This window comes from Lactuca serriola, chromosome 2 (genome assembly GCF_051521515.1).
Source record: "Lactuca serriola cultivar US96UC23 chromosome 2, Lser_US96UC23_V15, whole genome shotgun sequence".
Classification (NCBI taxonomy): Eukaryota; Viridiplantae; Streptophyta; class Magnoliopsida; order Asterales; family Asteraceae; genus Lactuca; species Lactuca serriola.
In genome coordinates, this window is record NC_136409.1 from 193499273 (window position 1) to 193512998 (window position 13726).

General features: G+C 31.5%; 2 protein-coding genes across 7 annotated transcripts; both read left to right on the forward strand.

Moving 5' to 3' along the window:
* The first annotated feature begins 2345 nt into the window (after window positions 1-2345).
* LOC145087921 (Pleckstrin homology (PH) and lipid-binding START domains-containing protein) lies at window positions 2346-7002 on the forward strand. The gene is made up of 18 exons (XM_079026056.1): window positions 2346-2773; window positions 3347-3421; window positions 3632-3685; window positions 3773-3841; window positions 3916-3953; window positions 4026-4156; window positions 4239-4288; window positions 4385-4482; window positions 4571-4666; window positions 4758-4822; window positions 4928-4999; window positions 5100-5246; window positions 5340-5650; window positions 5744-5896; window positions 5989-6132; window positions 6262-6354; window positions 6485-6586; window positions 6736-7002. The coding sequence occupies exons 1-18, from the start codon at window positions 2606-2608 to the stop codon at window positions 6835-6837; spliced, it is 1968 nt and encodes a 655-aa protein (XP_078882182.1). The 5' UTR covers window positions 2346-2605; the 3' UTR covers window positions 6838-7002.
* A 1787-nt stretch (window positions 7003-8789) lies between these two features.
* On the forward strand, window positions 8790-12012 carry LOC145087923 (protein-tyrosine sulfotransferase-like). 6 transcript variants are annotated; one of them, XM_079026062.1, is made up of 14 exons: window positions 8791-9059; window positions 9154-9225; window positions 9320-9371; window positions 9479-9644; window positions 9753-9824; window positions 9919-10207; window positions 10292-10432; window positions 10615-10719; window positions 10806-10941; window positions 11018-11067; window positions 11142-11180; window positions 11268-11387; window positions 11476-11613; window positions 11694-12012. In XM_079026062.1, the coding sequence occupies exons 3-14, from the start codon at window positions 9323-9325 to the stop codon at window positions 11835-11837; spliced, it is 1449 nt and encodes a 482-aa protein (XP_078882188.1). In that variant the 5' UTR covers window positions 8791-9059; window positions 9154-9225; window positions 9320-9322; the 3' UTR covers window positions 11838-12012. The 6 variants fall into 6 exon arrangements, with proteins under 6 accessions (XP_078882183.1, XP_078882188.1, XP_078882186.1 ...); XM_079026057.1 differs by lacking the exon at window positions 9154-9225 and having other exon boundaries at window positions 8790-9059; window positions 9495-9644; XM_079026060.1 differs by lacking the exon at window positions 9154-9225.
* The last annotated feature ends 1714 nt before the right edge of the window (window positions 12013-13726 follow it).

Here is a 13726-nt window from a genome sequence, read left to right on the forward strand (position 1 = left end):
AGTCTCTTACTTCTTTCTCTCACTATCCTTATTCCCAAAATATAGGAAGCCTCTCCGAGGTCCTTCATAGCGAAGCACTTCCCGAGCCAGGACTTAACTTACTGCAGAGTCGGGATGTCGTTTCCTATGAGCAGTATGTTGTCGACATACAAAACGAGAAAGCTAACTATGCTCCCACTGGCTTTTACCATTATATAATTGTTAATTTAATTTTTAATAATATTCTTTATAGAATTACTAAAAAAATATCGATCAATCATAACCGTCAAATATTTTGCTTCGATGCTCCAAATTTGTCCTCACGTTCTCATTTTATTTGGTGTTGTCACATGAACTACCCTTATATATATATATATATATATATATATATATATATATGTGTGTGTGTGTGTGTGTGTGTGTGTGTGTATATAAGAAGCATATGGTAGAAATAGTGAAGCATGTGGGAGAGAAAGAAAGCTCTCCATTGGGAATGGTCACGAACCGACCCAAGCTTACCATGCCAAACCCAATGGCATGCAGAGTCGGGAGCCCGATAATCCTACTGGCACCGACACCATTTTCAAGCCAAAAGACATGAGACCATTCCCACTTAATGATATTGATATTAACAAATATGATACATTTATAGGGGTGACAATTTTCGACATAGCCTATAACACGACACAAAAATAAACGAGTTTGGATTGAGATTTCTAACCCACCAACCCGTTTATTTCATAGGTTGGATTTGGTTACATGTTTGGGTTTGCGGGTCGAACCGCCAAACTAACTATATATATTATATTTTAAAAAAATATTTATGAAGTAATGGAATACGTTATACGGCGTGTCCTAACATTTTAACCCCAAATTCAATTATATTTCTCGATCCATTCTAGACGGAAGAGGCTTAGTAGCCTGAGAGACTTGCACCCAAACATCTTGTCAGCTCGTCGTACACCACCAATTGTACTTTGCCTGAATGGTTTCAATTTCATTTGGATGTTTATGAGTTTATAACTTTATGACTTTATTTTGGAAACTTCTCTTTTTCCAAATATGTTGCTTATTAAGTTATTACCTTAGATACTTATATTTGTATTTAGTTGTTCATTTTATTGTAGTCAATGTAAAATGGTAATTGTTAATTAATTTAGAGACATCTATAATTCATATAAATTTACCATGTAAAAGGTTATCCAAAAATGACTCATCGACTTTTGACATGAAATCGACCCACTGACATATGAGCATGTGAATTCATGTGATTAAACGGGTTATATGGGTTTGGCTGGATTAATGTTTCCAACCTGTCAACCCATATATTATATGAGATGGGTTGAGTCAATATATTATAACCTGCCAATTTATGACCTGCTAAACTGATCCCAACCTAATTTTCAGACTGTACATTGATGTCATTTAATAGATATTACAACTATTTTATGCAATAATATCATATTGCAAGAAAAAAAATACAACTCTTTATGCCCATTACAAGTTGAGTATTTGTATAGAACAACTTGTAGTCAAATGTCGTGATAATTGTGCACATGACATGAATGCTTGCTACTCCTTTTTGGTCTCACAAAATATTTCGAGTAATGATACAACCGTTTCGATAAAATATTTAAAATACTATTTGATAGAAAAGGGCAGTAAACTATGATTGATAACCAGTCCACACACTTTACATAATAAAATAATAAAATACATAAACATAAACTCTAGACGTTTACGAAACTATCGTAAAGTCATGGATATTTTTTTTATTAAAAGGTTGGTTTTCAATTTTAATTAAATTTTAGAGAAATTATTTGAATACAATATTAGTTAACTCCAATTTGATCGAATACACACGACCTCCATGACTACAAAGAGAGACTGAGTAGTTTCAGGATTTGATAATAAACCATCGTATCTTTAATATACCTTACAAAATCACCAAAATCCAAATAATTAACTATCTTTAAAAAATTTCATATACTTCACCAAATCATCACCACCCAAATAGTTAACTATCTTTAAAAAAGTTGATGGGTAAATTACCTAAAATATACATATATTTAGATGATTGTCAATTTATCATTTAAATTTTAAAAATAAATATTTAAGTTAAAATATAATTTAATAATTGATGTCATAAAAGTCAATAAAAAAAAATATATATATATATATATATATATATATATATATATATATATATATATATATATATAGAGATAGAGAGAGAGAGAGAGAGAGAGAGAGAGAGAGAGAGAGAGAGAGAGAGAGAGAGAGAGAGAGAGAGAGAGAGAGAGAGAGAGAGAGAGAGAGAGAGAGAGAGAGAGAGAGAGAGAGAGATTATAAACTTGAAATTAGTGAAAAGTGATAATTATTTTCAACTGATTGGGCCACCTCCGGGTCACGAGACGAGTTAGGAGTTAAACAGCATTGGACCGGGTTCAATAAAGTCATGCATCGGGTGATGCCATATAAATTGGTTCCAATCGGTTTCTTGATTGCTTCTGATGAGAGTAAAACCCGTGTGGAGAAAATTTACAGGTTTTGAACAACTGACACACACATACAAACGCATGCACAGTTGCACACACACACTGTCATTGAAGTAATCATCAATCAAATGGATGCTTCGAGCAGGCAGATCGATGAAGGAATAATATTCATGGAAGGTTGGCTGTATCTCATACGCTCCAATACTATCGGATTCAAATATTCACGCAAGCTTTACTACGTTCTTCAGAATCACCGTTTCATGAGCTTCAAATCTATCCCCCATTTTTGTAATCAGGTTTGTTCAATCCCTGTCGCTTTTTGTTTATTACTGTACTATGCATGTGGTTGGGTTTTCAATATTGATGTGTTCATTTCATACTACTTCAATTCTCCATCATTCATGTTCTGATTGCTACACCTTTACTGTGCGCCGACGCTTCTTCGCTTTTCTGGTCATTAAGTATTATTCGGGCAATTAATTTTGTTGTACTCGCGTATCAGTTGTTGCTCCATGATTCGCCCTTAGTATCCTTCTAAAAAAAGTATTCCCAGTTAATCTATGAAAATGTGTAATTTCAAACCTTATTTTACTTCAATAATAGGGAAAATAGCATTTTGGACGCAGTTAAGTTACAAAATCCCGGTGGAAGACGTTTCGCTGACGTACAAGAATTTGTAGAGTAGTTCCAAATTAGTTTTCAACTTTCAACATATTCTATTTGTGGTCTTTTTATGTCTATATATGGAGATAATAAATGGACGAAAACCGTATAAACAAATCCAACCTTGATTAGTGTGTCTGAGCTTTGTTCATGTTGTGTGATTAGTGTGTTCATGACACCACTAGGAATTTGGTTGCTTGTTTCAGGATCCAATTAGAAGTGCAGTTGTGGACTCAAGCATTCATGTAGTGGACAATGGGAGGAAATACATTCGAGGAAAGGTATCAAATAGTTTATGCATTTTAAACAAGCATTTTGTTAATTAATTACATAAAGCTATATATTGATGTTCCAAAGCTTCATAGTTTATGCCTCTTTGGTAATTTCTTATGGATTTCATCTTAGCCTACCCCAACTAGTTTGCTAACAACATGTCTTGTCTTTAGTTTATTACTTCTTACAAACTGCATCCTCATGCCTAATTAATTCAGGTCTTCTTTGTTTTCACGCTTTGTGATGCTTCAAACTATGATGCCCATATGAAGGTACACATTCCTTTCTCCTAATAAAAGTAAATTAATTAGTTTCCACTGAATCATGCATTGTTAATTGTTACATCCAAACTTCCATAGTTAGGAGCAAACAATCCAGAAGATGCTACAAGATGGATCAACTCTTTCCTGGAACTATCTCATGAAAAGGTGCAAACTAATTAGCATTCAAAACCTGCAACCAACTTCTATTGCTAATGACTCATTTGTTATAATCAATGTAGGTGAACCAGAATCCAGGAAACTTTTTGGGTTGTCACAGGTATGAACAACACTAGTATTATTATAGGTGCATTAAAAAACTTTCCTTAACATGACCACTTGTGATGTGCAGATCAAATTATTTTGGTAGAATGTGTGATAAGAATGATGTTGATGAAATCCTCTCTTTAGCCTCAATCATGGATCCTACAACTGCTGACATATACGAACCATCATACTGGACAATCTTTGGTTGTCACAATGGTAAACATCAAGCTGATGAAATGTGTCCTCCATATGCCCAAATTTCATGCTTAAAACTTAAAAAGTATGTTTCTTGCTTCAGGTCTCAGGCTATTTAAACAAGCAAGATATGATCAAGAAGATAATCATAAGGTATGTAACTTCATATCATGTTCATTTTCCGATATTACCCCTCCATGTTTAAGGTGGGTTTTTTTTTTTTTTTTTTTTTTTTTTTCTGTATTCTAGAGAGGCAGCCATCCTGCTTTAGCAGCTGTTAGTGTGATGGAAGGAACCCCAGAGGTCATTTTCCAGATACTTATGTCTCTTGGTTCTTCAAGATCACAGTAAGGATAAAGATTGTTGTTTTTTTTTTTATATATAAATTGTAATTTGTTTAAGCACTTTAAAGTGTGAATTCTTTTATTCATGCAGATGGGACTTCTGTTTTCAAAAGGGTAGTGTGATTGAAACCATTGATAGTCACACTGATATTATTCACAAGCAATTAGATGGTGATTGGTTGCCTTGGTATGACTTATGAAAAATGAATCATGATAATGATTTTTATGAGTTCATTAAAATAACACCATTCTTATTATATAATCTCCCTACTTTACAGGGATATGAAACGTAGAGATTTACTATTACATCGCTACTGGAGAAAGGAAGAAAATGGGACATACAGTTAGAATTTATTCATTTAATGTCTTGTTTTTTTTTTTTTTTTTAATATAATATTCTTTTTGCTTGGAGATAACATAACAGGTAGGGTCCTTTTCTTGGTTGCAGTTATTCTTTATCATTCTGTGATTCACAATAAATGCCCCCCTCAAAAAGGCTTTATGAGAGCTTTTGTTAAATGTAAGCTGTGATGAGTTATTAGAATTATAGAAACATTGGTGGTAGTTATGGTTAGAAGTTAGAAGGATACTATTGTAATTTGTCCCAACTTGTTTTACAGGTGGAGGGTATGTGATCTCTCCTGTGAATCAGTATAAACAATCAGTTGTAAGACACATGCTTTCCATTGATTGGAAATTCTGGAGATCTTATCTACAAAAATCATCAGGTCAATGCATCACAATTCACATGCTTGGGAGACTTGCAGGTTGCTTCTTCACACAACTTTATTTATTTATGTATTTATTTTTTTTAAATTCACTTCCATTTTTTTTTACTGAATCACTCTATGCACATGTAGCATTGAGAGAACTTGTTAAAACAAACTTATCCGATTACTTATTCACCGAGTTCACTTCAGAAGAATTGAAGAAAGACAGTTTGATGATGCATCATAATGAAGCTTCAAATGAGTCGGACCTTGTAAAAATGGATGATCATGATCATGATCATTATTCAGATGAATTTTTTGATTTTGATGATGAATCGGAATGTGACTACATAATCACTCTTCCAGAAGATCAAACTGGTAATCTGGCCCACAGTTGGTCATCACCAGAACCTTCTTTATTTCCAATCCGTGGAGAAACTTTTCTGGAAGACCGTAAAAAGGTTTAAAAAAATAAAAAGTTTTTTTTTTTTTTTTTTTTTTTTTTTACCATTTTTAAAACAGTAATAATCATTGTCCATTTATTTTTTTACCAGATTACAGCAGAAAGTACATTGCTAAAAACTGTTGCTGTTGACTGGCTTAAATCAGACAAGCGTGAAGATCATCTTGCTATTCGCCCTGGGAACATTGTTCAGAAATATGCAGCTCATGGTCGCCCAGAATTCTTCATTGTTATTAACTTTCAGGTAATTAATTTTATATATATTACTCCATATAATTAGAAGTATTTAGTAATTACTAGGTATGATTTGATTGATTGTTGTGATTAATTAATTAGGTCCCAGGTTCAACACATTATAATCTTGCTTCCTACTTTATGGCAAGTAGCCCTATCAAGGATATACCCTTGCTTGAGACTTTTATAAAAGGAGACGATGCATTTAGGAATTCAAGATTTAAGATCATCCCTAATGTATCTAAGGTGAGTAAATGAGTAATATACTTCAATTCGTTTTACTTTTACTTTCCATAATCCCAATTAAATTGCATGTGGCCATAATATTAATTTGCATGTGGTATTAATTACATGCATGATATGATATGAATGCAGGGACCATGGATTCTAAGGCATGCGATTCGTAGACCCACTCTGGTTGGTCAGATACTTAAAATCAACTACATCCATGGCAACAACTACTTGGAGGTAAATTCAAAATTACCATAACTTTTTTAACTACTAGCTAGCTACCTCCTCTTAATTACTTAATTTTAAATTATGTTTTTATTTATTTAACATGATTAATTTTCAAAGTTGTTATATACAATATGTATAGATGGATGTGGACGTTGGTTCATCAGCATTGGCAAGGGGATTAGCTAGCAAGACTTTCAGTTGCTTCAGTAATTTGATAATCGAAATAGCGTTTGTTATACAGGTACGTAAATATATATATATATATATATATATATATATATATATATATATATATATATATATATATATATATATATATATATAAAATTAATGAAGCATCAAAAAAAAAAAATTATCAAAATTTTCGTAATAATTAATTTATGGCTCCAGGCGAATACACGAGATGAGCTTCCAGAACATGTAGGGGGAGCATTTCGTCTAAGTCATCTTGATATGTGTAAAGCAATTTGGGCAAACCATACGACTTCTTAATAATTCATACACGTACACACTACACACACATGATAACAATTGTGTATATAATAAATTGCAAATTAGATGATCTCGTGTAAAAAATTAAAAACTACACTTGATACTTGCTGTGTTTTGTACTTGTAAGATTACAAAATGGTAATTGGAATGAAATTTGGAGAGAAACGTGCATACTTTAATTATTTCATACATAGACTATATATATAGTTGGTTCGTTAGAGGTCATTTTCGTATGTCCAAATAAGATGTAATTCAATCATGTGTTCTCGGTTTCCAATGTGACAAAAAGGCGTCCTACTTAAATTACACACTAGACTTAGAGATCATCGGTGTATGTCAAATTACCATTGAGGTGGTTTTATTTGAGATTGTTATACGTATGGTTTATATGAATTACTTGATTTGAAGCAAGTTGTTCATGTTAGAGGTGAATAGGTGGGCATGTTTGGTTTGGCTTAATTTCTATTTCTGCCAAACACATAAATCATACCAAAATTTTGGTTTCTAGCCCGAAAAAATCTTTTTTTTTTTTGTTATATTAGATCGGTTTTCAATATTTTTCCTTTCTCCGGTTGCATAAAGCAATAAAATCAATACTCGAATGCATGAATACTGTAACATCCAGATTTTTAACTACTAGTTTAAAAATATGCCGAAAGCATAGATGTTGATTTGTAGTATAAATTTGCGTAAAAAGTAACAAAATGGGTTGTTGGTGATGTTGATTATGAAGGTTAGTAAAGTCTCCGATTTAAATTTAGGATGATCTCATGTTTAGGGGGTGCATGACTTATCTTTTCAGAGGGCAAAAAAACTTTTAGAAAAAGTTACAAAAAGCCAAGATTTCCTGACTTTTTCAAAAAGTCAGTTTTTCTTATATCAAAATCTCAAAAGTTGCTTTTAAAATACTTTTATCAAACATCTTTTCTAGTCCTTTTGGAGTTTCGGATTTAAGTGGTCATATTTAAAGGGACTAACTGGAGTTTCGGAAATATTGATAAATTTCTAAATTAGAGAGAGAGAGAGAGAGAGAAAAAGAGAGAGAGAGAGTATTTTTATTTAGAGGAATATTTTTTATAAAAGAAATATAAATTGTAGTGGTGTTAATTGTAGAAGTTTTAAAGTTTAGAGGTGAGATTTATTTTTTAAAGACAACAAACAATTGTATTTAAAGACCAAAGGCTATTGGCATTGTGAAGAGTTAGTTTTGTTGTGGACAAAAGATGTAGACGTAAAACTAGTATATGTCTGTGTATAAACCGGTCTAAAAAATATGTATTTAAATCTTAAAAGTTTTAAAATTTTTGGTACAAAAATTATTAATAAAATAAATCAATATGAAAAAATAGATTAAAATAGTTATATTAATAATACAATATAGATAATTCGGAAAAATAAACTATGTTACACATTAATTTGAAAATATGAAAGTTAGGGTTAAAATCGGTCAACTGCCTAAATTAGAGTCATGGACACAAATGATACAACCGGTTATTTTTTTTCAAAAATACACTAAGGCTATGTTTGGTGTACTAGCTGAAAAGCTAGCTGTTGGCTGAAAAGCTAGCTGTTAAATAAAAAACTAGCTGATAAAAAACAATGTTTGGTAAAACTAGCTGAAAAGCTAGCTGAAAGATATAAAATTACAGAAAAAGACATTTAAAAATTGTTTTCCTAAGGGGTATATTTGGAAAATTTTAAAAAAGCTCTTAAAAAGCTAGTCTAAGTAGCTTTTTAAAAAGCTAGTTTAAAAGCTATTTTTTAGCTTGCCAAACATGACAACATTAATAATAAAAAAAAAAGAATAAATAAATAAAAAATAAATAAAAAATAAATCATGTTGTGCCAACCATAGCCTAAAAATGTTAATTTACTCAATTTCCCTTTTTCTTTTTATAAATCCATAGATTTTAAGTTGTTAATACCTAAGACGGCATGTATTAAATGTTATCTAAACTATAAATGGTTTCCTGAAAAACTCTGTAAAAGATCTTATACGATGATGCTCTTAGACATAAGTTAAGCGAATCAGCCTCTAATTTTGTTTCCGCCCTTGCGCGACGGTGCCTCTGTCGATTTACGGAGAGTGAGAATCTGCAATGTTTATGTTGTGCGTTTGTCTTTCAGACTATCGAGATTAATCTGAATGCTATTCGGGACCCGCAGTGATCTTGAGATTTCTCCGGTGGAGTCCCGAGATTCAAGGGAGTTTGTGAACACAGGTAATCAGCAATATATTTTGTATACATTTTGATCGAAACGGAAAACCTCACTTCACAGAAACCCTCGCTTTCTGTATCTACTTGTCCTCTTTAGTTGACCTATTAAACAAGATTTTGTTGAGAATCAAGAAACTGCAAAACTTTATATGGACATTTGAAGTTTGAGGTTATTCTTATTATTAATAATACTATTTAATCTATTCTAATTGTTCGGTTATTCCTCTTGTTGATTGGATCGAAGTTGGGTTTTGTGAATCTAGTGAATGGATCATGCTCTGAGATTAGCTCTCTTGCTGGTGCTTCTTGCCAAAGGTATATACTATATAAGTGTTCTTAAAAAACTTATATTCAGTGTGATTTGCATTGAAGTATGTGTAGATAATGCATTTAATTATAATAATTGTTCCATTGGTACTCAGTTTATCCATCTTCTAGTGCATATGAGTTTGAGCATTGCGAGAATACTGTCAAGCAATGGGCGTCTTCATCTCTTCACTCCACCAATATCAAAGATGGGCACATTCTCAAGGATTTGTTGTTCTTTCTTCATGTCCCAAGAACAGGAGGACGAACTTACTTTTATTGGTAAATCTTTCAACTTCCTGCAGCAAAGACTTATATAATATTAAAGTACACAAACATTACAGCTTTACAGATGACTTTATCGTTTTACCCCTCCTTTACACTTTACAGTTTTTTGAAGAAACTGTACTCTAACTCTCTAGAATGCCCACGATCTTATGATAAACTTCGGTTTGATCCTCGGTATGTTTTATAATCATTATACACTTCTTGATTCCTTCCTTTTGTATTCTTTATGCTTGTTATTAACTTGTGTAGTTTCATGTTTTTTGTGCAGCAAACAGAATTGCAAGTTGTTTGCAACTCATGATGACTATAGCATCATGTCCAAACTCCCCAGAGAGAAAAGTTCAGTAGTAACCATACTTAGAAACCCCATTGATCGTGTTTTTAGTGCTTATGAGTTCTCTATAGAGGTAGCAGCTAGGTTTTTGGTGCATCCTAACTTAACATCAGCTACAAAAATGTCTGGAAATTTGGGTTCAAAGAAAAGTGTTATAAGTACACTCGATATTTGGCCATGGAAGTATTTAGTTCCATGGATGCGGGAGGAACTATTTTCTCGGGTATGTTGTCTTTGATACAAATTTCCTTATTTTGTTGATTGGGGTAGAAATGTCAAAATCTATTTATTTTATCAAAATGAACAGCGAGATGCTAGAAGGAGAAAGGGTTCACCTAATTCTTATGGGGATGACTCATATAATATGGAGGAAATTGTTACACCATTACATGAATTCATCAATCATCCTGTAGCTCTGGATCTTGTTCATAATGGTGCCACTTTCCAGGTATAAATAACCCTTTATGTACAAATTGATAAAAAAAAATTAATGACAAATAAAACGAGTCAAATTGATCCATGTTTCAGTATAAAGACAACAACGTTATTGCATTTACCTCTTTTTAGGCGAACATTTTCTAATATAAATGTCTTTTTTTTGTTGTTATAGCTAAGTGTTATTGGTGATAGATTGCAGGTTTGACAAACAATTCTAATACATGGAAGGTGCATGATGTACGCCACTGTGTAATGACTTATCAAACTCTTGGAAACTATGTGCTTCAAGTTGCAAAGGTATAATAAGTAAAAGTTCTTGAAAGAAGTTTATAAAAAAGAATTGAAGTTCAATTTATTCATGTTAAGGGTGTGTATTTGAGCAGAGAAGGTTGGATGATATGCTATATGTTGGACTTACTGAGGAACACAAAGAATCTGCTACAATGTTTGCAAACTTTGTTGGTGCACAAGTCATTTCACAGTTAGTGGGGACTGAAACTGTAAATTATAATAAATTAGGTATCATATCTAGTTACATAATTCTTTATTTCTAAATCATGAAAAGATGAAAACCATATTATTGCTTGTGATGCAGAACAGGGTTCTTTGGTTTCTAAAACTGGATTTCATACTTCTCATAATCAGGTAATAGTGGATGAACATCAGATTAATCTTATAAAAACTTGTGCTAATAATGTCTTAATTTGCATGGTTTACAGGGTAACAATACATCAATCATTGAAGAACAAAATGAAAATGTATCCGCTTAATTCTTTTCAGATTATTTCGACACTCTAATTTATTTATTATATATGTTGACTAAGGGAAGTTTTTGTACTGATTAGATGAGTGTGGGCAAACTTATGGAAACTTATGAAACTTGTGTTTCTAAATTAAGATCAACTCAGTCAAAAAGGCGTATGAGTTCTTTGAGAAGGATCTTTCCTGCAAACTTTACAAAGGAGGTATATTTCTACAATTGTTTTGAATAAATAATCAAATGATATTTTTCTTTCTTTTATGAATTGATCTTGTGAATCTTGACATTTTCAGGCTCGAAGACATGTTCCTGAAGAAGTTCTTAAGCAAATCACCTTGTTGAACAGTTTAGATGTTGAACTGTATAAACATGCAGAGATTATTTTTGAAAAACAGCATCAAAAGTTGCTTGATTCTTCCATGCCTGTAAGTGTAAGTTTTCCATGTGTTCTTAGGAACTTGCAATTCCATTACATAATGGAATATTCAATCATTTCTGTTATTACTCACAGGAGAGGTGGCAGATGATGAATAGTAACAGAAGCTACATTGGTAATGCATGGGAAGTCGTTTACTTGTCTGTGTTCATATTCTTAGTGTTGTTTATTTTCCTTTATGTAAAAGCAAAAAGAAGAATATCAAAACTTAAGATATAGACATGATTAATTATAATTTATAATTTATAATGATAGGGGGAACTAGGAGTTGTTAGAATACAGATGCTTAGAGATGTTAGACACTAACACCCCATTATGTACACTTGTATGTTGTCTTGATGTATTTCCATGTTAATGGCTCTTTCTTGCTAAAGTCAGTAAGGTTGTTTCTTTTTGTCTTAATGGACTTAATAGGTTAAGCATTTAATCTTGGCAGCTAGCTATATATTGTTGTTTTGTTTAAACTTAATCTAGACATAATGACTTAATGGGTTTAGCCATAAAATCAGGCTTATTAGTATTGAGATACCAACCTTAAACCTATATGTTTTTTTTCTATCTTACAACTTTTTTACATTAAATATAGTGAATACTGTTGGCTAGAATGTAAGTAAATTGGTTATTTATTTTGTTTGGATCCAAGATGGATTGGGAGTTGGGAATTGGGATGAGAGAATGATGTTGGAAATTACCAAAATAAAATGTTATTGTTTATCAAAAGAAATTTTATCAACATATGGGTTTTTAGTACACAAGGTTGACGTAACTATTACTGCTATAAATATTTTGTAAAGTCGATGTAATAAATTATCTTTCAAAACAAATCTTCGCTCTATAATTTGAGGGCAGGGTCTTTTAAGCTGTAAATTTTGTTTTAAGTAAGTTTTATCCATCTAAATATTCTTATTACAGAATAAAGTTTTTGATAATATACTTTTAATTTCATTATAAATAGAATACCATTCGAGTTTTCAAAATCTTTTTACTTAAACATGTAACGAAGTATCCAAACATTTGCATAAACTAGTTAAGTTTATGATAAATAGATATTTTGATTTTAGTATCTGATTATATAAGGTTAAAATAATTATATACGAAAAACTACTAAAGAGTTTTACTAAGTTTATTGACTATTGAGTTAGTTATTAACTTTTTGAAAACATCCCCTCTAAATAAAAAAAGTTATTAGTTACATATTTTATATTAAAAAAAGGAGAAGATAAACTAAATATTATCATAGTGGCCATTTGTATTGTATAGAATTCCACACATCAACTACTAAACCTTTGTAGCATGTTACGTATTTATATGTATATAATTTCATAAAAATGCACATTCTTAATTTTAACAGATCTCCTTAACAATAATTATAAAATACTTAAAATCTATTTTACACCATTCAAATATTATTGTTAATATCAAAATTAAATGTTATAAATCATTTTACATTAAGTTCTAGAGTAAATTACAAATTCGGTCCTCATTGGGTATAGTAGTTTGGGATAGAGTCTAAAAAGAAATTTTGAGTCGATTTTGATCCATAATTCTTACACATAGCTTGAGTTGTTTATTTGCAAAAATATCAATTATCTATATTTCTATATTTTTAATTTCATATTATTACACATCCATGAGTCCCCCTCTCGCATCTCCTTCTATCTCTGCCTATCAAAAATAGCATAGTCTAAGTCAATCACAACATGCACTTTCATTTCCCTTAGCATATGCACCCCATGTTCTTCTCCTCCCCTACAACATGTGAAACATATCATCGTATGGTCAATAAGGAGTTTGTACATTCATGAGAAGTCCAATCAAGATTTCTTATATCTTCATTGGCAAAAAAAAAAAAAATTCAAATCTGGATTTTTATAAAAAGTTATTATGTAATTTTCTTTCTTTCAAACACATAATCTACCCATTTCTTGTTTATACTTGATTGATCAGTCCCCTCCCCGAGTTATTGCCATTAAGGGTTCATTTGTGGTTGGATAAGATGAGAATGATGCTTTAATTTTCAATTTGGGTGATGAGATTTTCTTTGTAACAACTTGTGTGGTGGAATATCTGAGATCTTTTTGTTGACAATCGAAGAAAGTTTATTCAAA